At 43.7% G+C, this 23,854-nt stretch overlaps 1 protein-coding gene across 5 annotated transcripts; it reads right to left on the reverse strand.

Annotated features, from left to right (window-relative positions):
• Nucleotides 1-241: 241 nt before the first annotated feature.
• LOC121592762 (calcium release-activated calcium channel protein 1) lies at nt 242-23,592 on the reverse strand. 5 transcript variants are annotated; one of them, XM_041914523.1, is made up of 4 exons: nt 22,796-23,592; nt 6,387-6,738; nt 2,460-2,603; nt 242-1,226 (listed from the first exon to the last, which is right to left on the reverse strand). In XM_041914523.1, exons 1-4 carry the CDS (start codon nt 22,825-22,827, stop codon nt 696-698), a joined length of 1,059 nt encoding a protein of 352 aa, XP_041770457.1. In that variant the 5' UTR covers nt 22,828-23,592; the 3' UTR covers nt 242-695. The 5 variants fall into 5 exon arrangements, with proteins under 5 accessions (XP_041770457.1, XP_041770461.1, XP_041770459.1 ...); XM_041914527.1 differs by lacking the exons at nt 6,387-6,738; nt 22,796-23,592 and adding exons at nt 2,739-3,393; nt 4,898-6,363; XM_041914525.1 differs by lacking the exons at nt 6,387-6,738; nt 22,796-23,592 and adding exons at nt 2,739-3,393; nt 4,828-6,363.
• Between the last annotated feature and the right edge of the window lie 262 nt (nt 23,593-23,854).

A 23,854-nucleotide genomic window follows, 5' to 3' on the forward strand; every position in this document is an offset into this window, starting at 1 on the left:
CCAGATTTGTTTCAAATTACAACACAATCAATTTGAATAAGGTTTTGATCTTCGATGTTTAAAAATTAAAAACAATCCAACAATACGATTTCATTCACTTTATTTTCTTCATCACGTCGGGAATGTTGATGTGAATACAATCGTCTGTGTTGTCGTTTCAATCAACTACCGCATTTCTTTTCTTCGTTCAATAATGCTTAACTGTATTGAAGCATAACAATTGCTTCAATCGCACGTCCAGTTCGATTATAATTTGTGATTTATTTGCATAAATCTGACCGGCAACGGTTCACATGCTCGTCATACATTTCTCGTTAGCAATTAAATTAGTTGTCTACTCGTGATCGTTAAAGGGTAAGTAACAATAGTTTTTCTCTCTTTCTCTACTCGATGTCTTTTTTGTGTGTGATACAGTTATGTTGGGTGCGAAAGGGAAATAAAATAAATCGATTATTACACTAGACATAGTTTCTCATCACTAGAAGCTATCGCGGATAGGGAGGTATTGTGAGAAAAGGGACCTACTACAAAGGAAACAGTTAAAGGAAAGGAATAGAGAAAAATAAAAAATCAAACAAACAAACCAGATCCTATCCAATCGAGGTTCACAATTAAGGTTTATGTTGAAGCATGAAATCACAGTTGGTGTAATTTGTAAAAATATAAAAGTGGTTATGGAAGTCGATGGCTTTGCATCACACGATCTGCAGCCCGGACGGGTGCAGTATCCCGTGATGGTGCTGCTGCTGATCGAAATGGTCCTGCTCCATCTGCTCCTTGAGTATCTCCAACTCCCGAATGCCGGACACGGTCACCTCGTACTTGTGCATCATGAGCGAGCGGTAAAAGTGGAGCGCGAACGCCACGAAGATCACCAGCACTGGAATGAGCACTATGCAGGCCGACCAGGCGGCCGTCGTGTTGAGATCGTAAAACTTCACCCAACACAGGATGGCGATCTCGAGCAGAAAGAGGATTAGGCCGAGCAGGGTAGAGAAGGCCCACGCCGTCTCGATGTACCAGTGCAGCCGCTCGTGGGGCGATTCATGTACGAGCGAGATACTGTGCAGGTTGCACACCGTCTCGATGTTGGGCAAGATGCAGGTGCTGATCATGAGCGCCAGCATGTGCACCGCCACCAGGAGCGTGGTGCACACGGCGAACGCTATCAGCATTGCCGATGGCACTTTGGTATTTTCATCCAGCTGCACCTCAACCATAGCGACCTGTGAAAAGGGAGCGAGAAGTAATAGTTCGATTAGTGGAAACAGTTTTTCATCGTGTACGAAACAATGTAATTGCAACGATTTCGTGCGATAAAAACCACGATTTCTAAATAAAACCTAACCTACTACAAACGCACGTGGGCGATAATAACAAAATTCATGCCATATGTTTTCACATTAGCATGGACATGTGAAAATTAAGTTTATTTCTCCACGAGGTCACCGCACGCGTCGTGAATGAGATCGGAATTTTTCGGACGACCATCTTTCCAAATGGAATGTTACATACCCGCAAAGAAAAGAAGCTCGTTAATCATAATCATCTTGTGCGGGCATGTGCACGCGATGGTAACGACGATTTGTTATAGTTTCTGAGCAGTGGAATGTTTCCCGCCGTGGTAGTTGGGCCCGTTGGGTGGGATAATGGTCCTCCCCGTGTTCTATGTTGGTAACACACGCCCCGTAACCGTTACACAAAAAAAAGAACAAACAAGAAAAAAAACCGCATCCGAAACCGTTCACACAACCGGTCACAAAGTTTATGATCGCTTGTAAATTGTGTTGGTCACTTGCCGCATTAGATACACACACACACACACACACACACACACACACACACACACACACACACACACACACACACACACACACACACACACACAAACACACACACCCCGCACAGCACAGCACAGAGTGCGTAACACGGAAGCGCAGCAGCGAGTTCGGGGACAGCGGAAAGCAGAAATGCGTTGAGCCGTGTCCGTGTATGTTTTTTGTTGGCAATGCAAATTGGTACCTCACAGCAGCTTCTGCCCCTGTCCGTCCGGCACGAAATATCAAAACAACCTGCCTGCCCGCTGGGAGGTGTGTGTGTGTGTGTGTTCTACGAGGTTGAATAAAAATTCGGATGGCTAGGATTAAACTATTTTTAAAATAAACGGAACCATCCGCAGCAACCTGGCGTGGCGCGCGGCTTTTTTACTGAACACTCAACTGAGGCAGACCGACCAGGCCCGCCGGCCGGTGTCCCTGCTTGCGAGACCTGCCCCCAAGCAACACCGCAACACAGATTGTTTCCCAAATGCCGTTGAACGACACTGACACTGACAATGACCCCCAAGAATGCGTGGATGAAGGATAGAAGAGGCTGACGACTCTAAGCGAACAAGGGGAAGCCAACTCTTGGCGCGGAGTGTCCGTTTCATACCGTCCCTTAACTGTGTTCTTACTTACCATGGCAAATCCAGACAGCAGGGCGGACGTTTTACTGGAAGCTTTTAGTTTCGCACGGCTCAGCTGTAGCTTTCGCCAGGACAGATAGTTGGGTGTGTGCAGATCATCGCCGGTTTGTGACATTGTGCTTAGGTTGGATCGTCGCTATCAAATGAAAAAAGCAATACAAAAAAATACTATTAATTATTCCATTCCAAAAATGGCTTTAAAAAACGGAAAACCAAAGGTGAATATAGAGAGGGAAGAGGATGGGTTACAATTTGCTTTTCGGTCGCTTACAAACGCTTCCTGGGCGAAGAGTGATGACGCAGCGCCCCCGTGAAAGCTGGCGCCCGCTGCACCGAGACCACTGAGCAGTCCCGTGTTGACACTGCAGCTGTTCGGATGCGCACTGCCACCGGTCCAGAAGTCTCCAACGCCGGATGCACCGCCGAGACCACCGCCGCCACCGAGCGCGGACGACGACGAGTGCGACCGACTGGTACGTACCTTCGGTACCGGCTGTGGACTAACCCTGAGCACTGTCGCCGGTGTCGCCGTGGCCGGATGGTTGAAGTTGCGATAGAGTGGCGAGTTCAGGCAGAGGTTCGATTGTGAGCAGCTCGGATGTAAATGCATTGTTGTTTCGCCGGCCGAGGCGGGTGCGCGCGCGATGAGATCGCGCTCTCTCGAGCGCAGGAGCAAAAAGTGTCGGTATTTGAATTTCGCGCGAGAGCGCCCCGCAGCACACTAGATTTTCTCACACCGATTGCGCTTCTCACACACAGACCAAACGCGGCTCGAGCTGCGCTCTACCACAACGCGTCACAATCACCACACGTGCCGTGCTCTGGGGATGCTTGATGCAATCTTGAAAAGTGCATTTAAAATCTTTGCAACCGTTTTCACCTTCAGTTCTTTCGCCTAGTTGATACAAAAAAGGGCCAATTTCAAACTAAAAAGAAACAATCATACCGCACAGTGAAACAATTGAATTGTCATTGCTGTGCGCACTGCAGTTGTCCCTTCGCGCGCTCATTTACGAGCCCCATCGTAGTGCACGTGAGCATGGCGATCTTTCACTCAACAGCACTGAGATCGCGGCAGAGGCGGCGGTGGCAATGCTCTTTCATGCGCGGGGAAGATGTGCAGCAACACACAGCAGCAGATCGAGCTCATCGTCATCGCCATCACCAACACAGCCGCCCCGTGCACAAATTCTGCTCGCGGTGAAATGCGATCAACGTACACGATTCCTCACAACGACGCCTGCGCTTGTGTCCACTCTTAATGAGTTCGATGTGTGAATGATCTGTGTTAGGTGGAGAGCTGTTTGGTTTGTCGCCTTTAAACCACTGCCCACCCACACCATACAAACAACAAAACGGCAGCGGCTAAACGCAAACACTCGCCGTTGACAAAAATATCACCTAAAACATTCCTTTGCAGCGGCGCGAGTGGTGTACTATTACCACTTAATGTTCCACCATCAAACGGTCACCCTAACGGACATCCGTGGCCAAGATGTTCTTTGTGTGTGTGTTTTTTGTGAACATTTTCCCTAGCGCGGTCGTTTCCACAGGAAAAGGAGACAAAAAAGGTAGAAGCAACTCCAGACCGTTTGGTTCACAGTTCAAGCGAGTCGACATTCGCACATTCCTCCATGGCGTACAAGGGAGATGATTGAACGAACAGCTGGTTCGGGGTCACACACGTATGCTGTTTGGTATTTGTTGGCTGCCAAGAGTAAATGATTTGCCACGGTTTGAACAACGATTGGTAACGATTCTGGCTGGTTCATAGTTCGTCGTACTAGAGGCGTTTTACGATAAGAAAAGGGCAACATTACTCATACAAAGAGTCGCTACGCAGCATAGATTAGACCGTTCAAACAGAACTAAATTTGGTTATCGTTTCGAAAGGATTTAATTGGAATTATAACGACCATCGACACTACGGGCTATTAGAGATAGTTTTACTTTCTTATCATTTTACTGGCTAATCGCGACTGGAGATAACAACGAACAGTATTGTTTCCCCTTGATCGTAAGCCTCTCGCCAGGCAAAACTCGTCCTCACAATGCTCATATAGGACAGCGAAAGTGTTTCTCTCCAATCACCATCTTATACAACAGCACAATAATGCACTTTTCACCGCATCTGCCTCACTAACATGAAGCAATCCCTTTGCAAATCGTACACAACATACGTCGTAGTTTTATAATTCTAATCCACTAAGCGCCTGTGTGGTCGTGTATGTTAGATGATATTGATAAGACTGTTCCGAACTAATTCCGAAGCAATAAGTTTCCGCAATCAATATCTAATCAATGCCGCCAAGTCAGGCGTACACCACACAACACAAACAACCCGACGAACACACACTAACACTCTAATATTAATATTCCATCGTCCCTGCGAACGGTTCAAGGTTTCGACCGTCTAATAAAACACCGTACTCTGTTGTTGTTGTCGTCCCTAGTGTGCTTATTTGGCAACGAGCACGCACGGCCCACTGTGTGACTGACGATGTCGCGTCGCTAGAGCAACCCCGAACGAACTACGCCAACTAACCAACTAACATACTGAACCCTCAATCACCCACCGGTAACCGAACCCAAAGAATAGAATATCATGTGTCTGGCTGGCTTTTTGTGCCCGCTTTATGCTATATGAGAAGTCAGTGGACGCGAATCGACCTGATGATGATGGTGATGATGATGACGGAGTACATTCACAGCACACAGCAGCGAAGGAAGCTGACGACCGTTTGCGAGAGTGAATTCGCAAACTCACGTGCTCCTATGATGATAGTTTGTTTCCTAGCTTGATTGCACTATTGCCCCACTACCGCTCGGAAAACTCGGCGCCGAAGTGTTTGCTGCCTCGATATCAAGATGCACGCACACAGCTCTGTGGCTTAAACGCGATCGCGAAAGGGCAATCACGATCAGTGCAACACTGCCGATATGCTGCTCACAACTAATGCACGCGGGGGATTACATTCCTCTATGCAACGAAGTTGGTTTCGCGTGTGAAATGTGAAAAGTGAATCGCTCTTTCCACCGATAAATTGCCGTCTGCTTTCACTCAGAGTGCACGCTTTACTGACCTGCCCTTTAGCTGGCTGGCTGGCTGATGTTGTGTTCCACACGCCCCACAAAAAAAAAAGAATACCTCTGCACTTTGGGGAAATTCCATACCCATTTCCACCCATGCTGAGCCGGGAATGTTATGAAAGACGGGCTGTTTTTTTGTATTCGTTTCTTTTACAGTTTAGAGTGAAACATCCTTCAACACACCCACGGTCACGGACATACGGTCAAGTTGCCACCTGCTATGGATTGGCGGTAGTGATGTGTGTGCGTGTTGGTTTGTGTGGTTAAAAGAGCATAACCGCGGATCAACCACTTCATCACGAAGATTTATTAATGCACATTAGTTGTGCTTTTTTATCACACTCTATTGAGAAAAGTGATAAATGTCGGAAATATATACAATTCTCTTAAAATTATGAATATTGCTCACATGTAGCAATATCACAAAATATTGAAAAAAGCAGCTGTAGACAATTGAAAGTAACATAAAACATCCTACCAGCAGCAAGAATGGTTTAAAAAAAAGCAATTCTACTTTATCAACCAACAAGCAACTCAACCCAGCGTTGCTTAACCATTCCACTCCAAGCCGGGACCGGTCGCGAGCTAGTGAGCACAATCAGCAAACACGAAACTGTTACAACCAGGTAAATATTTACATTTCGATGAATGATCACGATCACGAAGCGACCGTAAAAGTGGCCCATACACGGCCTCAACGGAACCTACCACAGCAAATGCGTCATCCGGTGGCGGTTAGGCGAAAAAAAAAAACAACACAAAATACAAACTACGGGAGAAGCAGAAACAGGTTCAAAGCGGAGGAAAAGCATTTAGCACTGGGCCTTACCTTGTTGTGCGTGCTGCAAATACTGGTTCGGTTGTTCCAACTGGAAGCGCCGCCGTGGCCGCCGTGCGGTGTAAGACTGTGGGTGCTGTTGTTGCCAATGCTTCCACTGTGGCTGTTGCCGTTGCTGCCGATGTGAAGGTGCGCGTGATTCAGTCCCGTCCCGTTGCCGACGTTCGGGTGGTGATGGACGACTCCGTTGCCGTTTCCGGTTCCGTTCGGCTGATGGCTAAGGCCCGTCTGATGCAGCTGGCCAGTGCTGAAGGTTTTTGGCGTTACCGCCGTCCCGAGCGTAGTTGCGAGTACCGTATCGATTCCGGCCGTACTGGTGCTCCACACTGACACCGTACCATTGCTAGGGGACGGGTAGGGAGGGAAAGTTAACAACAGGACTCCATTGCGTTGAGTATCACGAGCTAGTGGAGGAAGAAACACTTTGCTACGCTAAGCGTGTGCGACGGTTTTGGCACGGGAATGTATCGAAGATAGCTAGCAACTAAATCTAAAACACTCTAATTCACAACATTTAAACTGGGAACGCAAACAAAAAACACACACACAAAACAATGAAATTAAGCTAGGTCCAATGTTTATATTTTTCTGACGTGTGTGCTGTACGACTGGAACAACACGCACGTGGAAGAGGTGATATCATTATGCGTTTGCTGGTAGGGATCCACCAACGTGTAATTTTGACAGATGAGAGGCGTCCATCACTATAGCATGAATACATTCCACCATTTTATTTTCACATGATAGTCAAGATTTATTGTGATACAATTTTTGGTTGAAAAAAAAAGGTTACATCATTTTTGTATTCTTCTTGAAATGTTCATTAAAAAATTGAAAACATTATATCTCGAATGAACTTTTCGAGCAGCTATTCAAACTGCTCGAGCTGTTCGAGCTTGTGAATCCAATCTGATCCGGAACCACCAGCACTGCACTGTGGGCTTCGTTGTTGAATGAAAGTGGACATAATACAATATTCTTGTTCATATCTCGGCCGTATTTGACATGAATTTTACATTTTTGACTTTAATATCAACAACATTCATTCCTTAAAAAGTGTGAATTTATGTTTTTTTCAACAAATAACGTATATAAACTTAAATTTTTATTTAGTTGAAGATTTAAAATCCCAATGCAGGGCACCCGCCATTTCAAATTCTAAGCCAACTGCAATAGTCGCATGGTTGACATATTGTTGATGCATCCGATAAATGCATTTTCTACTTGTGTCGTTTTTTTTCTTTTTAAAAAAATCAATTTAGAATGATTAATTCATAAATCAGATGAATTTATAATTTATCATCATCAACTGTAGTACATTTTTCCTGCAAATTGAGCCCAAATCTATAATATCTAACAATATTCCAATAAGAGGCGAATGAGGCCAATTGGCTCAATGTCTCTATAAAAATAAAGAAAAAAAAAACAATATTCTAACGGATATAAATAATAGCAAAGAATCAACCATTTCTAAGGGATCTAATTTTCAATTGGCTAAAAAAAGCGTACGAAACATTCCAAAATGTGTCAAAGCAATGAGAAGTGTAGGTTGGCAGCAACTCCAAACCACATGCCTTTACATGCACCTAAATCTAAGTCATAGTTCCGCTACACCCAGTCATTAAGCCACGATTTTCATTATCTTTTCGTACTGGAACTCGCCCGGTCGGAGGCACCGAAGGGAAGCAGTAGAAAACGAAAGCGCTTCGACCAGCGAACAGGTTTTTACGACCTGGCCTGGTCGTTAAGCCCAGATGTGCATATGGCAGACGGTCGTGCAAATGGCAAGAAAAAGCCCAGTTCAATCGGGCCCGTTGCACCGCTGGGGGAACTTTTCACTCTCATCCTCATTAACGTCCCACAGACGCCGCGAAAGGGCAAGGGGGCGCATGATGTGCAACGAGAAACGATTGGGTCACCAGTAGTGTGGTGAACCGAATGCCTGATGATAATAATCAACGACTATCGGAATCGCACACCCTGGCCCTTTCGGTTAGCGTTAGAGAGATGAATAAAACATGTTCTATTCCGTGGCAGGCACAGCGAGAATGGATTGAAGGAGCAATGTACAACCACCTCCCCTATCTCCACGTTATAGCCAGGTGCAATAAGTTCAAATGGCAACAGGTGTGCTGTAATAGTGGTCTTATCTTTGCTCCCGACTAGAGAGTTGCGAGCTTATGTAAATCGGTACCGGAATTCATCGTACTAATTTGTCTAGCTATCCATCATTGCGTGTCATAGTAGGCAGGATTTGAATCCAGACCTACTAGATGGAAGATAGGCCGTAATGTAGGAATGAAGTAATCCGGTCGAGACATGAGAGCCACTAATCATAAACGGAGCTGTGTGAAATAAAGTTATGACGATATAAACTCCACCCAATCGTCGCCCTAATCAGCTCTACTTAGAAGGAAAAAAACATTCTCGACCGGATATCATGGCAATGCGGGCAACTCTTCCGCTCACAAGCAACGGTCCACAAAGTAAGCTGCCATTAGTGAGCCAACCTCGAAGAAGAACCCCAACGTGCCGTCAAACTGGCCAACCGTGCCCGCTCGTATCGCACCGAAACCCTCGTCCCCCAGTCGGCCATCCCAAAGCAAAGGTGTTTAACGGCGCAATCATTTGTTAAGATTGCTATCTCACGAATCGGAACCTCGAAGGGCTGACTATGCCAAACAACAACAACAACAACAAGAACAGCACACCTCACAAGCCAGCCAACAAACACAACAACAACAAAAGAACCACAAATAAGTCCATTTGTGGTGCGTGATTGAAGAACATAAACCGCGGCTAATTTAAATAGCTCGGCTACATTGGATTATGAAATGATGATGTGTGAGCGAGCACCCTCTTATCGCTCCTACCCTATTGGGTGACCCATTCGCCCCGCGAATAATGTCCCGTGCACACTATTAGGGCCCGGCATTGCAACAATGGAGCGAGGCAAACAAAACATGCACATTAGCCACATTCACACAGCGCACGCTGATGAGTCAAGGTTGATAAGCGATGCATCAGCATGCTCGATGATAAGCGCAGTTACCTTCGTCCAGCTTCTGTATGCTTTGCAAGACAAGGACAACCACAACGGGAGGCTGTCCCAAAAGTAAAGGCTTTTATAATTTTTCCATACCGATTTTAAAACAATTTAAGCGCATACACATGCACACATACACACTGAAACAAAAGCAAAATTCACGTTCGGTCGGATCGAAAAGATGAAAAATGGTTTATTTAGCGGTGGCGCATTTTATCCCGCGCTCCCTTCCCGTTTCCGCCTTAACACAAATTGAACAAAAAAGCATTGATCTCGAAACCGCAACCTCATCCCGGTTGCCCATCCCAGCTCAACGTTTTAAAAGGCAGTCAAATCGCCCTACCGCCTTTCTCCACCACCGCTCGGTTTCGCGGTCACGTGTTAGCATTGCACTCCGTGAAATCTGAGCAGAAAATCCCATCACCTCCCCATGAGACAGGGAGGATTAAAAAAGAACACATCACCCGTGCTCGAGTGGAACAACATTTGTTTACAAATTCCGATCGGCAGAAGCGGCATATTGTTGAAGCTGTTCGATAAATCGCGCCAAAACGTGCGCCCACGTTGCCGAACGAACGGCCGTGTCGCCATGACCACCGGTGCAGCACACCGAGCTGGACCGAGCCTTCTACTGTCAACCAACCGACATCTCAACGGCAACGTCAGAGTGGGGATGTTGCCCGGGAAGCGGCAATTAAATCCAATTGATTGCCCCGTGGTGGCATTAGTTATTCCTCGATATCCGTTATTTATGGTGCCGGTGATTCGAGGAAGCAACAGTGTCAGAAAATACCTGGAACCGTGCCATCAGCATAGCGTGCCATCTGTCACGAGCTCCGGAAGCGGCACCCCCAAACTGCAACGGAACCCCGTCGCTACCCGAGCTAAGGAGGCTGTCGATGACACGAGCAGATGACACACGATCAGGAAGTACCGTATTAGCGCCATGTGAGCATGGAGCTTATGGATTTTCCGAGCTTCCCCAAACGGGTCCCACCTTTCTGCTACTACAACTCCCCCTCCTCGGTCGTGACTGTGAGTGGTGGCAGGAGAAGATGAGAGTAATAGATGAGAGATGTCGTTACTATTATCGCTTTTTTACCTCGGTATCGCACGGTGTGCCCTTTTTTGTGCGCTACAGCTTATGACAAATGGACACGCGCGTTCCCGCGCCTACTAAGCCGACACGTGACACTCTTACAAGACGCCTCTATGTGTTTGTGTATGTTTGTAGTAAACCAAACAGATCTGATACCACTCGGTTCGCACTTCCTTAAGGAACGGATAGTGCACACACGACGGTTGTAGGTCCGCCCACCGTGTCTGCTCTGACGTCTATTCGGTTCAAATTAATTCACCACTACGCAGTACTGGGGCGAACGAAAAAGGCGCCCCAATAATCTTGCACGCGCCAAGTGCAACCTCAAACTCGCACGTCAATCTACGCCAACTATCTTGCTGAGACAGCCTGCGGCGTACTGCACTCGAACGAATCTGCATAACGATTCTACAGGTTGTACTACAGGATGGGTTCTTCCAACCTAGAAGAACTGGACCCGCGTACCCTTGTGCAGTCAGCCATTCATGGATCTTTTTTGGTGCGGGGGTGTCTGGCTACCCCTTGCTAACCTTGAAGTTAGAAGGCTAGTAGACCAGTCCCTGGCAAGACAAACGGCACGTCACAAACGCTCTCGACGGTAGGCAAATAAGGGAGCCGGGGAGCAATCGATCAATAAATAATTCTCCGCAATTGAATGGTTTAGCTCTAAATGACGTAAATAACATGGTACGGTGTGCTGATTTCTTCTTATTTCGTCGTAGTGATGCTGAGGTATGCGTTTTCATTTTCTTCCTGCAGGGTGCAGATATTATCGTATGTCATGTAATTGTTGGCCTCCAAAAATGTTCCAACTACAAGTCAGTGACATTTCGATTTTTTACAGATGTGTAATACAATACTGGGCAAAACAAGCATAAACGTATAAGAACCACGCAACCAGATAGCACCGGGTCCTTGCTACGGTGGCACGATACGAAATCGTTCGTGTTAATTATTGCTTGCTATCTATTCCAATATAAATTGTCAGTTAGCATATTGGTATAAAAGCAACTAGCTGAAAATTTCTTTCCTAGTGACGTATTTGCAGTAAAAAATCTGATGTACACAATAATAATATTTTGTTTATGACAAATAATTATTCAGTGTAAAATATCAATACATGCTTGCATGTATTGAAGGAAGTTTACAGTAAGAGCAGGATATAACGAATGAATAAATAAATAAATAAAACACATCTTAGGGCAGCTTACTTCAATATTTCATTGTAAAGCGATTTTTGATGAAAAATAGGAATGAAGTGAATGTATTTACTTATCGATTTATTTCTATTAAGCGTAAATAAATTAGATACAACTAATTTATTGTTGATAATTTTTCTTTTCTTATTTAATTTACATTGTATTATTCAGTAGTATTAAGCTTTGCTTATTTATTCTGTATGCTTGACGACTTAAGTTCTACATGGAACATGTTATGATCTTATATGCCCAGAGAAGAAGACAATTGTTTATATTATACCAATGTCAACAGTTCAAGTAAACAATTGCTATAAAAAACATAAAAAAGGTTAACTTTTTCGTGAACTATAACATCTTTTTGCCAGTCTTTTGCTACGCTGATTGTCAAAAACTGCATAAGTCTTGGAGTCTCGAACGAACTCAGCACGTGATGCAGTTTGAATTTAATGTATGTCAGAATATGCAAATCACTACTTTCCCATAACATGAAAGAAGTCTTGAATTGTTCCTATGAAATTGGTGGCAGGACGGCTGCCATCAGCTACAGGGGCATTACTTCTTTATTTGCCATATCACAAGGGTTTCGAACTAGTGCTATGTAAGCCCCAATGTAAGCCTAAGCTCGTATCAACATGAATTCGTGCCAAAAAGACGACTACCACATATGATTGAATTTGTGAGCTATAACACTAGTAAAATTGATGTCGAAGAACAAGTCGATGCAATTTATACAGATCTGAAAGTAACATTCGACTGTACCACACGCAATTCGTCTTACTAAACTCCATAAGCTGGAACTTCGCTGCTCGTTCCTGCGGGGGCTCATGTCTTACCTAATGAATAGCTAATACGTCGTCAAACAACACGGGTGGCTGTATCCTCCTACAAGATTGCATCGAAACCTTCTTCCCGTGGTGCAAGCGCAACAGCCTGACTATCTGCATCGAGAAATACTTCTGTGTGTCCTTTTGCCGATGCAGGAGCCCAATTACTGCTACCTACTTCATAGACGGCACCGCAGTTAATCGACAAAATTATGTCAAAGAATTGGGTGTTGTTCTAGACTCCAGTTAAAATTTTAAACAGCATATCGATGACGAGCCAGAGGAGACTAACTATTTTGCCTGTATATCCGGACAACTAATGAATTTCGTAACCGTATATGCATTAAGGCTGTCTACAATAGTATCGTTCACTCGGTCTTGGAATATTCATGTGTAGTCTATAGCCCAACTACTGCTTCCTCAATTGTCCGACTTAAGGCGATTCAACGAAAGCTCTCAGGATATGCCCTAGGTTTGCTTCCCTAGCAGGATCGCAATAATCTTGCGATCTTTCTTATGCCGCACGGTGTCGTCTTCTAGGCCTTGAGCCTCCTTCGGTTAGAAGAAGCAATGCATAGTGCTCTTTTACGCTGGCCTGCTAAATGGCTTTATTGAGTCATCGCCTTTGCTGCATAGCATCGAACCAGAGAAACTCTACGGGTTGTTCAACCCCGCTCCAGCACTGGTCGGTCTGACCCTATGTTTCGCATGTCGGATGTATTCACCAATGTTTCGGATTGCTTTTACTTTAATGTTTCAACCCAGTGCTTTAAACAACGTCTCCAGCTTCTGCTGTGGCCGCAGTGTTCTGTGATAAAAGGATTGATTTTGCTATGTATTTTTTGTACTGTTTCCTATCTTTATTAGGCCATATGGTTCGTTGAAGATCAACTAATAAATAATAATGATAATAATAACACTAATAATAATCATAATAATTAATATACAGAAACAGGGTTTTCAGGCAAAAGATTCCCCATTATTAATGGCAGGCCGGTTGAAGTTTCACAGTGAATTTAATCGTAGTGGACTCCTTCGTCACTCCATTTTGTACGACTACATATATAACTTACACCACGCTTTGGCAGCTATCGAGCAAGACATCAGGCACATGGTAGGATTTTAAGGCCTAGCTCTCATTTGAAGACAGGTTTCTGATCGACTATACTCGGATCTAACGATTTTTGTCTTGTTTTGAACACACTGTAAACTACTCTCGCAGTTTACCTTGACGAGTCATACCATGAATTTATACCTTTTTCATGAGTTTTGTAATTTAATATGATAGAGTCGTTTCATTTCATCAGAAATTATGGACACGTTATAGATCTCAAACATTTGTTTTGTAAGTCTCTGACAGTAGGATGAATTGAAGGAATAAATAAATGAAAAATCCACATAACAATAAGGATAGTTACAATATGGCCTTTGTACAATTAAGATACATACTATCATCTTAAGGGGTGGTCCCGTGGTACAGTCGTCAACTCGTAAGACTCAATATCATGCCCGTCATGGGTTCAATCCTAGAATGGACCGTCTTCCCGTAGCAAGGATTGACTATCCGACTATGTGGTAAATAAGTCTCGAAAGCCTGTATAGGCCGGCATGTCCGCGTAGGACGTTACGCCAAATAGAAGAAGAAGAAATATCATCTTTTAAGTTCGACAATATCATCCGAAAGATGTAATGGTTCTTTATTAAAAGAAAGAAATTTAATTGAGAAAAATACAGTTCCTCCTTTTCGGCCCGGACAATTTATGGGCTAGATTTGACTGAAATTGTGAAAATAGCTGGAAAAATTGGGAACGTTTAAGCTATAGTGCCTTATTGTCTATCAACCGGAAAAGGTTAAAATCATTGGCCCATCTGAGTGGAAATAAAAATTCCATAAAACAAACCACCACCCTGCACGCAATGTTATCGGAAGGCTCTTACCGTAACGCAAAGGTTGCAATATACTTTCAGGTAATAAAATAAATATTAAATTAGGTCCAACACAAATTCCTCGCCCCAACTGTGGCGAATTTAAACCAGCTGAATTTGTAGCAAACATAACGGCCAAACTTTCGCTCTATCACCTGAGGCTTCGGTTGTTCGATGCAGCGTTCCTAACGCCTACACACGCCCGGAAGTTCGGAATCCGAAACAGCAACGACCGAGGCGCAACCGAGGGCCGGTTTGTGGATGAAAGAAACAACACAGCGACAGCCTATAGCATTACCAACCGCATTTGCCAATCATTCTACTCGTCGCACGGTTTGGTCGCATCCGTGGGCCAAAGCCCGTCAGACTGACGACGACGACGGTCCATCGACCATCGCCGTGATAGCATCGACCCATTGTCAGCTGAGCGATGGTAGTGTTCCTTCCGCCATGGCGCGATTATAATGTTTCGTTTACGCACGATCTGCTCCTTAAATGGTATCGGGGCCCGGGTCCACCGCTCGACGATGTATCCCCATCGAGCTTCCCCAGAGACTCATAAACTTTATTAAATTTCACGCCGTTTCGGTGCCTTTGTTCCCGGCCGTTCGGTACCGCTCGATGGTTTGCCCAATGGCTGTGATGGCAGAGTGCTTGGCGAATGACACTAAACCTGAATGCTGATTCAATTGTCACCGTTGCAGGCTGTTGAAAGCCCCAACCCCCTATCGTGTAACTGACCTTGGCGCATTGCGGGTGTTTGGGCCCGATGGCAATGGTGCGTCAATCGCGATGAGCTAGCAGTGGACATCATCCTCGTGCAGAATCGGCAGGCTCCGAACGGAAGGGAGGGAATACAAACATGCACATAGTGGGAAGCTTTTTACACAAACCGGAAACCTTCCTTTGCTGCCAGCGGGATATGCGAACTGAAGCCTTTCTCGGCTGAACCCTGACCTCGAGGTCATTGTGATCTCGTCGGGTGGCATATTCCTCCGAGTCATTTTGTTTGATTGATTTTAACATACGCAATTAAAATAACATATACGATGTTTTGTGTTAACTTGGGAATGCATCACGGTATTCCATGCTGTGCATCCTTGAAACGCAAACGATCACAGTGCAATTATTTGCGTTGGGATGATACCATAACGGTAATTTATGGAAGCAATTATAAATTAGAGCTCAATATTTTGCATTATCACAAACAACTTTGGCATAAAGTGCACTCAAGCTGGTTCGCTTTAGAAAGCTAAACCAATGTTTCTTAACACTCTTTTATGCCCTCTTGTTCTTCTTGACTCCACTTCTATCGGCAAAACTCGACAAAAATAGCCTTCCACGTGTAATTAATTGCCTTCTCTCAGGTGTTGTTCGTCAATGTTTTTGTAGCAACAGAGACTCCCGCCGCGTCCCAATCAAATGATGTTTCGGGCAAGTTCTATTTCGGTAACCAAGATTAAGCGCCAAGTCATTGCGCAAACCGGTTCGGTGGGTGTACTTTCCGTTTCGGGCCGAGTAGTGCGGTTACCCAGCGTACGCTGCCCTCCCTAAACCCGAAAGGGCATGGTGGGAGCCCGGAAGAAAGGAAGGAACGCTACACGCAAAGAAAATAGCAAAAAACAGATCGCTCAACCAAACGGGGCTAATGTAACAAATTTATTACTGGCGTCGAAGGTTTCATCCACCCAACTGTGACTGTGACCGTGTATCAGTAGTCGAGGTGTAGTTGTAGAACTATTAAAACCATGGCTATAGATTTCCATGTTTTACTTTTTTGCTTTCTTTGGCTTCACATCTCTCTCCTAGCTCGAGTGGATTCCTCCGCGGGTCCAAGGTTCAAGCTCAAGTGCGCTAAGCCCCACTATGATTTGCGGTGGCAGCAGAAACGTACACTACGGTAGGGTTTTTTTTATTGATTTGGTGAGCTTTAAACTTGAAGGGCCCTCTGTAGGGTGGAGAGGGTTTTTGTTGTTGCGTGGGTCGCTCTCACGAACATTCGCTTTGCCCAGACAGCTATAAGAATAAAGTTCCATTCCATTCGGACGTTTAGCGGGAGGTGTGGAAAATGATTAAAAATTAACTACACTGCTAGATGAAAGTGCTTATTATGCCGTGTGGTCAACTCGCGGCCTAGGTTCATAATGCAATCATTTGCCCCCTCCCCGGGCAAGGCAGGAACGTAGCAAAGGGTCTGAAATACGGGGACACCCTGCCGCGAATGCCATACCGTCAAAACCGCAAACCGATGCGTTAGAGAAGCAGGGAAAGGTTGTCTGCTCGCGGTTCGACAATGATGACAATGACAATTAATTTGGCCACGTACTGATTGCGGCCACCATTAGCGTGGTAAACAGTATTATGCAAACCGCTTTTATTGCTATCAACGCCAAACGTCACGCGGAATGATGAACGATTAGACGCACACACAGCGATGGGGTCGCGTTGCGTGTCTTTCCGGACCCGTGTATGTTTGATTGTTTCTTATGGTACATGCAAATTATGTGAAAAAAATATTCCATTGGTAGCGTTTATCATGTACCGTGTGCACATTATGCCACAAACCGGCTCTATCAATCAAGTGTTTAGGAAAGTTGTCGATATGGTACGTCGGAAGTAGTACCACAGTGTAGTAACAATATAATTATGAGAGATTGGCCTAGTTTTGTTAATCAGCAACGGTAAACACATGTCTTGCTGTTGGTGTGAAATATTCATATGTAATTAGTACTTGGCTTCAAACATTACTTGAACGATGTTTGAATTTACATGGTTTGATTAAAGCGCTGAAGTATGAACGACCTTACGATAATTATGATATTAAAGTTTAACTGAGCATATCAACGACAAGATAAGTGCAAGGAAGAAATGTATTGGGGAATTTTAATAATCTAAGCGCAATTTTTAATATTGCGCTTAGATTAGAAGTTCGTTTTAAAGAACTAGACTATACAGGGTTTACCTAGCCAATCCGGCATCGTCAAAGCGTTATCGGTCGCCGTAAATACTTTTTCGGGCGACGTAAACCCTCAATTGGGCACTGTCATTTCTATTCGAGCCTTGTGAAGTATGAATCGAGCAAAGTACAGAATGAAAGCGTCCTACTCTTGAAGGTGTTAAATCGGTCGCTCCGTTGTGTTTGATTCATCAAGTTGTTTAAAAATACGTATTTTGCTTGTTATTTAACTTATTATGTATTATTTTAAAATGTTTACCTAATTAAATCATCAAACATATTATATTTTTTTTTAAATATAAAACCAAATTGCATTGTACGGGTTTGAATTAAAAATTAAAAAAAATGAATTTGAATAATTTTTTATGTAATTTAACTTAAAAATAGTGAATTTTCTTACATATCAGTTAAACTACTCGCAAAAAAGTTTTGTTTTATAGCTAGAAAGCAACACAATATAAAGTAGGCCCAATTCATTCTGTACTTTGCCCGATTCATACTTCACAATGCTAGAATAGAAATGACAGTGCCCAATTGAGGGTTTACGTCGCCCGAAAAAGTATTTACGGCGACCGATAACGTTTTGACGACGCCCGATTGGCTAGGTAAACCCTGTATATCAAAATCAATAATACAACATTCAAGATCAATAGTTCAGATTTAAAGAGACAAAACAGGTTAAACAGCTTGTCAGCTCTAAAGTTGTCTACAAAAGCAATAAAAATAAATACAACAAATACTTCCATTTTCAAAAAACTGTTAGGTTTGCTTTAGATATTAAAACAACGTCCACCAACCTGCAACGGCTCTCTTATTAAACTTGACCACGCTTGGACCCATCCATTTGTGATTGATTTACAGGTCATGTCCCCAGAAAAACCCATACTCCACATCCACAAACTTTGCTTCACTTAACAAATTAATACATTTACAAGGGTTTACGCCGCCTCAAGCAGCCGTTGTGTTCCATACATTGTACTTTTTTTCTCCTCCGCTTTCCATTCCCACTCAACAGGCCACGGTGACCCCACAGCACAACAGCACAAACGCATTTTTATGAATCACAAAATGTTCATACCACCACCCATCCTAATGCCGTAAATCCCCTCCCCTAAACTGGGGAACTGTGCGTACAAGCACACACACACAAAAGTGTGTGCTTTTACAAAGCTTTTTTTTTATTAAACTCGGCCGGGTGCCGGGCGCTCTGGTGCAGCCGGGCGAAGCTTTTGGGTTGCGTAGTAAAGGGCGCAATTTAATCCGGTTAAGTGATTTTTGTTTCCACATCTCTCTACTGGGCTCGACTAGCGATCCAATCAATTCTCGGTGCCAATCTCAATGTCCGGATGGTGTTTTGCGTTTCGGCAGAGTGTGGCATCTTGTGCTGGTTGACGTTGATCGAAGAGTTTGGCTTTAAAAGGGGGATGTAATAAAACTTTTGTGCAGCGTCAGCAGTAGAAGGATGTAAAAAGGAATGATTGAACTTTTTTTTTTATTTTTTGCCAATGTTTGTTTGCTCTATTGCTGCAGCTTGCAGGTATAATTTGGCACACATAGCTTACGCGCCACTCGCAAAGCATACGCAACGGGAAAATTTGAAAAATAATCCAACCATTCATATAACCAGATCGACCAGACGCGATAGAAACGTGAGCTAGCCGAGGCATAAAGGAAAACTTCGGCGGATAATTAAAATAAATTTCATTTTCACTCCATAAATCCGTTCCGATTCAGCAGGCAGCAGGTCGTTCGCCGTTTAACTTGAACTGTTTTCCTTTCACTGCCGAAAACTGTTACCATTTTCGTGAATTCACAAAAAAATTGAGACAAATACCCTATGCAGATGAGGGTTTAATCAAAATCCGTACCTATGCAGAACAAGAAACTGAAGGGACAGGGACGGTAAGCTTTCAATCGTGTTCGCATTAAACATTCGCTCCGTTCCAAAAGCGTCCGATCCGCAAAGAGACGTGTGTCTTTTACGCGCCATTTAGACTACGGCTTAAATGTGCCGTCCCCTCCCTTTCTGCTCTCGAGGGTGGATGAAACTGGCCAAAAGTTATCGTCGGGTAAAACAATGGATTAATGATCCCCGCGGACACTGATGGACCCTGGATGGACTCGCACAATCCTGAGCCGGGCAGTCGGTAGAACTAAAAGGGAAAGCGAGAATAAAGTGAACGACCAAAGCAGAAAACCAAAAAAAAGATAATTACTGTTTAATGATTCAGAAGGCGTACACCGGTCAATTTCTTTACGCAACTGACATTCCGAGGGTTGGTGTTTTTTGCCTTCCCTTTTCTTTGTCTTTTTTGTCTGTGACTTGTTCTTCTCGTGCGTCACACTAATCTTGCGGCCGCCACTCTCACTCACCATTCGATTAGGTTATTTTTGCCTATCAGCTCGCAATACCATTTCCTGATATTGCAAGGTACATGCGAAAGTATCCCATCATTTGTCTTGCTGCTTTTTCCAAGAAATTGGTTCTTTATGAAGTAAAGCTGACCAGTAATTAGCATGTTGCAATACTGAAACCCCTTCCAACTTCAGTGACTTCAGACAGATGGTGCTAATTGAAACACTATAACCTCGGAAAAGGTCAAAAGGGCCATCAAGTTGCACAAGCTGTACAATTGCTCTGATGACACTTCATCATTGCTTGAACAATGCTCTTCACACCGCTACTTGCACAGTGAATTACCACAATCAGCAATGAAAGATCTTTTGAAAAGGCCGTCTGTTGAGTTTTGATCATTAACTCCGTGCACGATTCCAGTAAATCCCGGAGATGCGTCCAACGTTTGGAAATCCGGGGATCCTCTCATAAATTACGATGAATCGGGACGTGATTTACCGTATGCACAACCCTCACCATCGCGGCTAGAAGCGACACAACGGCCTGGATAGCGACATGAGTGGCTAAAGTTGGCAACTAATCTGCGGCATACCGACACGCAGCGGTACTCATCTAATTATAAAGCATCTTATACACATACACACATTCGAGCTCGCTGTTGCATTTTGCATCCTCATTCCGCTCACCTAAACTTGAGCACTGATATCACATTAAACGAGACAAAAAGTGGTTGATTTGATTGAAGCAATTATAGCATTACTGGTAGAACCACCACGCACGCGGTACGTCTACCGGGCCCGGGCCACGTGAAACTGTAACAAAGCATGTTTTGGAGTATGGGAATTGGTGGTGCAACCGTTATCAACTGCGTCTCATCTACCCGGGTTCATTGTTGAATAGAGCGTGGGGGTGTCGATGAAAGTTCCAGTTGCAGTTACCGACAGTCGCCCTTTGCCGCATTGCACCCTTGGTAAAGGATTGTGTTGTGTAATGCGCTTCGCCTGAAACGATTATCAAGGGCGAAGTTTTGTCTGGTATACTCGCGTGTGTGATTATTTATTGGATTCTGTGCTATCATGTTATGATACTGCGTTGAGTTCTCGCAATGTGGAATGCAAATTATGCTTGTTGAGGAGATTCATTTTCCGCCCGTCGCCCACCCTCTTATTTTTGTACAATATTTTTATGTTTAATCATTTAAAATCTGCCAAACGCCTATTCACCCAACTATTCTCAATCTTTTTATTTTTTTTTTTATCTTCAACGATGTTATTGATTATATAAACGAACAATATTCTATTCAATAAGCCATAAGTGCCTAGTTTTCCATCGTAACTGTCTTTCAATCGGATGCCGATCGCGTACATAAAAATTTCATGTTCACATTAACAATTCTAATGTCAAATAAAGTTGTTTAACTGGGCTTCTTTATGTAAATAGTGTACATTTACAGAGCCTGTGTAGCATTTCTGCTATATAGAATTTTTAAAATACAGGCTTCAAATTATAGATACATTCCAACACATCTTGGAAAGCCAAATTACACAATTGTAACACATTAAAACAGTGTGTTATAATACTCAGTAAATCAGATCACACCATCGCAACACACCAGGAAGAATTCTGAGCACACCATTTATTCAAAAACATTTGATAAACACATAACGCATAGCAAATTATTGTCAACCTTAACCAGCTTAGTGAAAACAATAACTTTCCAACATACAACCCGGAACCAACTGTACGAAACCCATAACTTCTTTTGAGTATAAATAAAACCAACTCCGACCCTGGGATGTCAGATTCGTTTGGACTGTCAGAATAGGACTATGTCCATCGAACTTCTATCCACATCTCATGTAAAGAGTTTAGTTATGTCCCCCTACCCAAGGTAAGGCCTCTAAACTCCAACGTTTCCAGTAACTCTTAGGGGTCGCCTGGACGATCATGTGTCGAAAATTCTCTTGGAAATAGGATGACCTTCCTTAGCGATGTTTTAACGATTTTTTAGTCAACGCGAGTTCAAAAATATTACATCCAACCGTATCAACAACCGTATCCAAAATCAAACTTACTACACCTTTAATTGTCTCGTCACGCATCCTCTCGCATTTTAAATTGCTTACAAATCAAAACAAATTTCAGAATTCTGCATGGTGTATTTCTTGTCATGTTTACCATCGAAAATAATTACAATAGTTTCAACACCGACAAACTGACGTGACACTTCGAACAAAATTAGCTTCAAAAGTTGTCTCCTTATTTCAAATGAAAATACGTTAAACACTAGCGCTATCACTATAATGATTCGCCTACTACACTGACACAGAGGAGAAACTGCTAAAAACTTTTTGTTTTTCTCCCCAACTTCCAACGAAGAATATTTTCTCCACTTCTCACATCACTTGTATTAATTTGGAAACCCATCAAATTATTTTTCTGGGTATTTCGTCCAATTATTTTCATAAAATCTTGCTTAACACTTCGTCCGTCATTTGTACTTGGAAAAGTTGTTTTCATCTAAGCAGCCGCGAACAGAGCTCATTTTGACAAAAGTGATCGCCTTCATTGCAAATGGCAGTACTTTCGTGTGGGACTGTTTTGTAACGCAAGTGTCACGTCGGTTTATCGGTGCTTTCAATTCACATTTCTCAAAACAATGCATAATTTATCCTTCATGTTATCCAAAACTGAACTTTTACTTATATTACCATCTAACGGTCCAAAAGAGCCTTATTGGCATGCAACCATTTTTAGAAGTATTTAATTTAAAGGGGGGTTATGAATTTAATAAAAAAACTGAAATTAAGACAATTTTTTTAAAAACGTGTTTTTTCTAGCCATGCTAAATATTTTTTTAAATTAACACTACCCTTTTAACAACCTAACAACAAACAAAGATTACAGTTTTAATCTAGACTGAGTCCATTACCTACAGGTCAACCATAACAGCACACGCTTAGCACAGTCTTAAGAGAGTAAAAGTTTGCTTACCCCGGCCGTTTCTTCCTGCTTGGATCCAGCATCTTGATAACACTGAAAACAAATTCAATCTTCCCTGCCCCCGAAACCACTATTCACGACAGCTGAATCGTTTCGTTGCACAATCCTTCTTTCTAGTACGGCGTTTGACACGCACTGACGTATGAACACTTGCTCAACACACTGCTTCTAAACAACAATGCACAATATTTTACCCACCGAAATGCACACATTCATTGGCTGCACTTTTTGTCACTGTTGCTGATAGTGGATAAAGCTTACGCGTAGAATGCACTATTCCTCTACCCCGGCGTGTGTTTTTCACCTTTCGTGTGCTCGTCAAATATGCTTTCGCTTATTTTGTATTCAGATTTGGTTTGCCCCCCCGGCTTACATGGTAGGTTGCTTCATCAATAAGACATTTGCAACGGTATTTACACCACACCAACGCACACGTCAGACTGCCCGAACCGGCACGGACAGGGACCACTGTCAATAGGTAGAGGGCTTATGTATTTCAGCCCTCAGTTACACGGCAAAGCTTCACCGGCTTTTCGTAATATTTCTGGCGACTATCCACCACCAGCAGGTATGCGTTTAAGATAAATCTTGAAAATGCGTCCCTGTTGACAGGCGGTTTAGTGAGCACAAATAAGTTGCTGCTGCTGCTGCATTATCTTTCCGGGCACACACAAGCGCAAACAAACAAAACAACAAAACACTACGACACTGCTGCGTACGGACGTCGTGTTCCACACTCGCACTCGCACAAGTGGCGCTCACGACGGTTGCTTCACGAATGAACAGCGCTGTCTCAAGAGATCGCCCGTTGTCGGACGCCGGAGATTCCAGCGATCGGGCGGCGTGCGCTTACAAAAACCACGCGGCAGCCGGACGTGATCGTGGCTCGTAGACACCTACACGCACGCAAGCAGGTACAAGGTACAGGTACAGGTAGCAGGTGAACCGGCAAGTGATCGTTTGGTTCATTTTGGAGCGATTGCTTGCGATCGTTTGTTATCCAATTTGTTGGTAGATATATTGCTTTTGTAAAACATGAATCTAGCAAAT

Source organism: Anopheles merus, chromosome 2L (assembly GCF_017562075.2).
Source record: "Anopheles merus strain MAF chromosome 2L, AmerM5.1, whole genome shotgun sequence".
Lineage (NCBI taxonomy): Eukaryota > Metazoa > Arthropoda > Insecta > Diptera > Culicidae > Anopheles > Anopheles merus.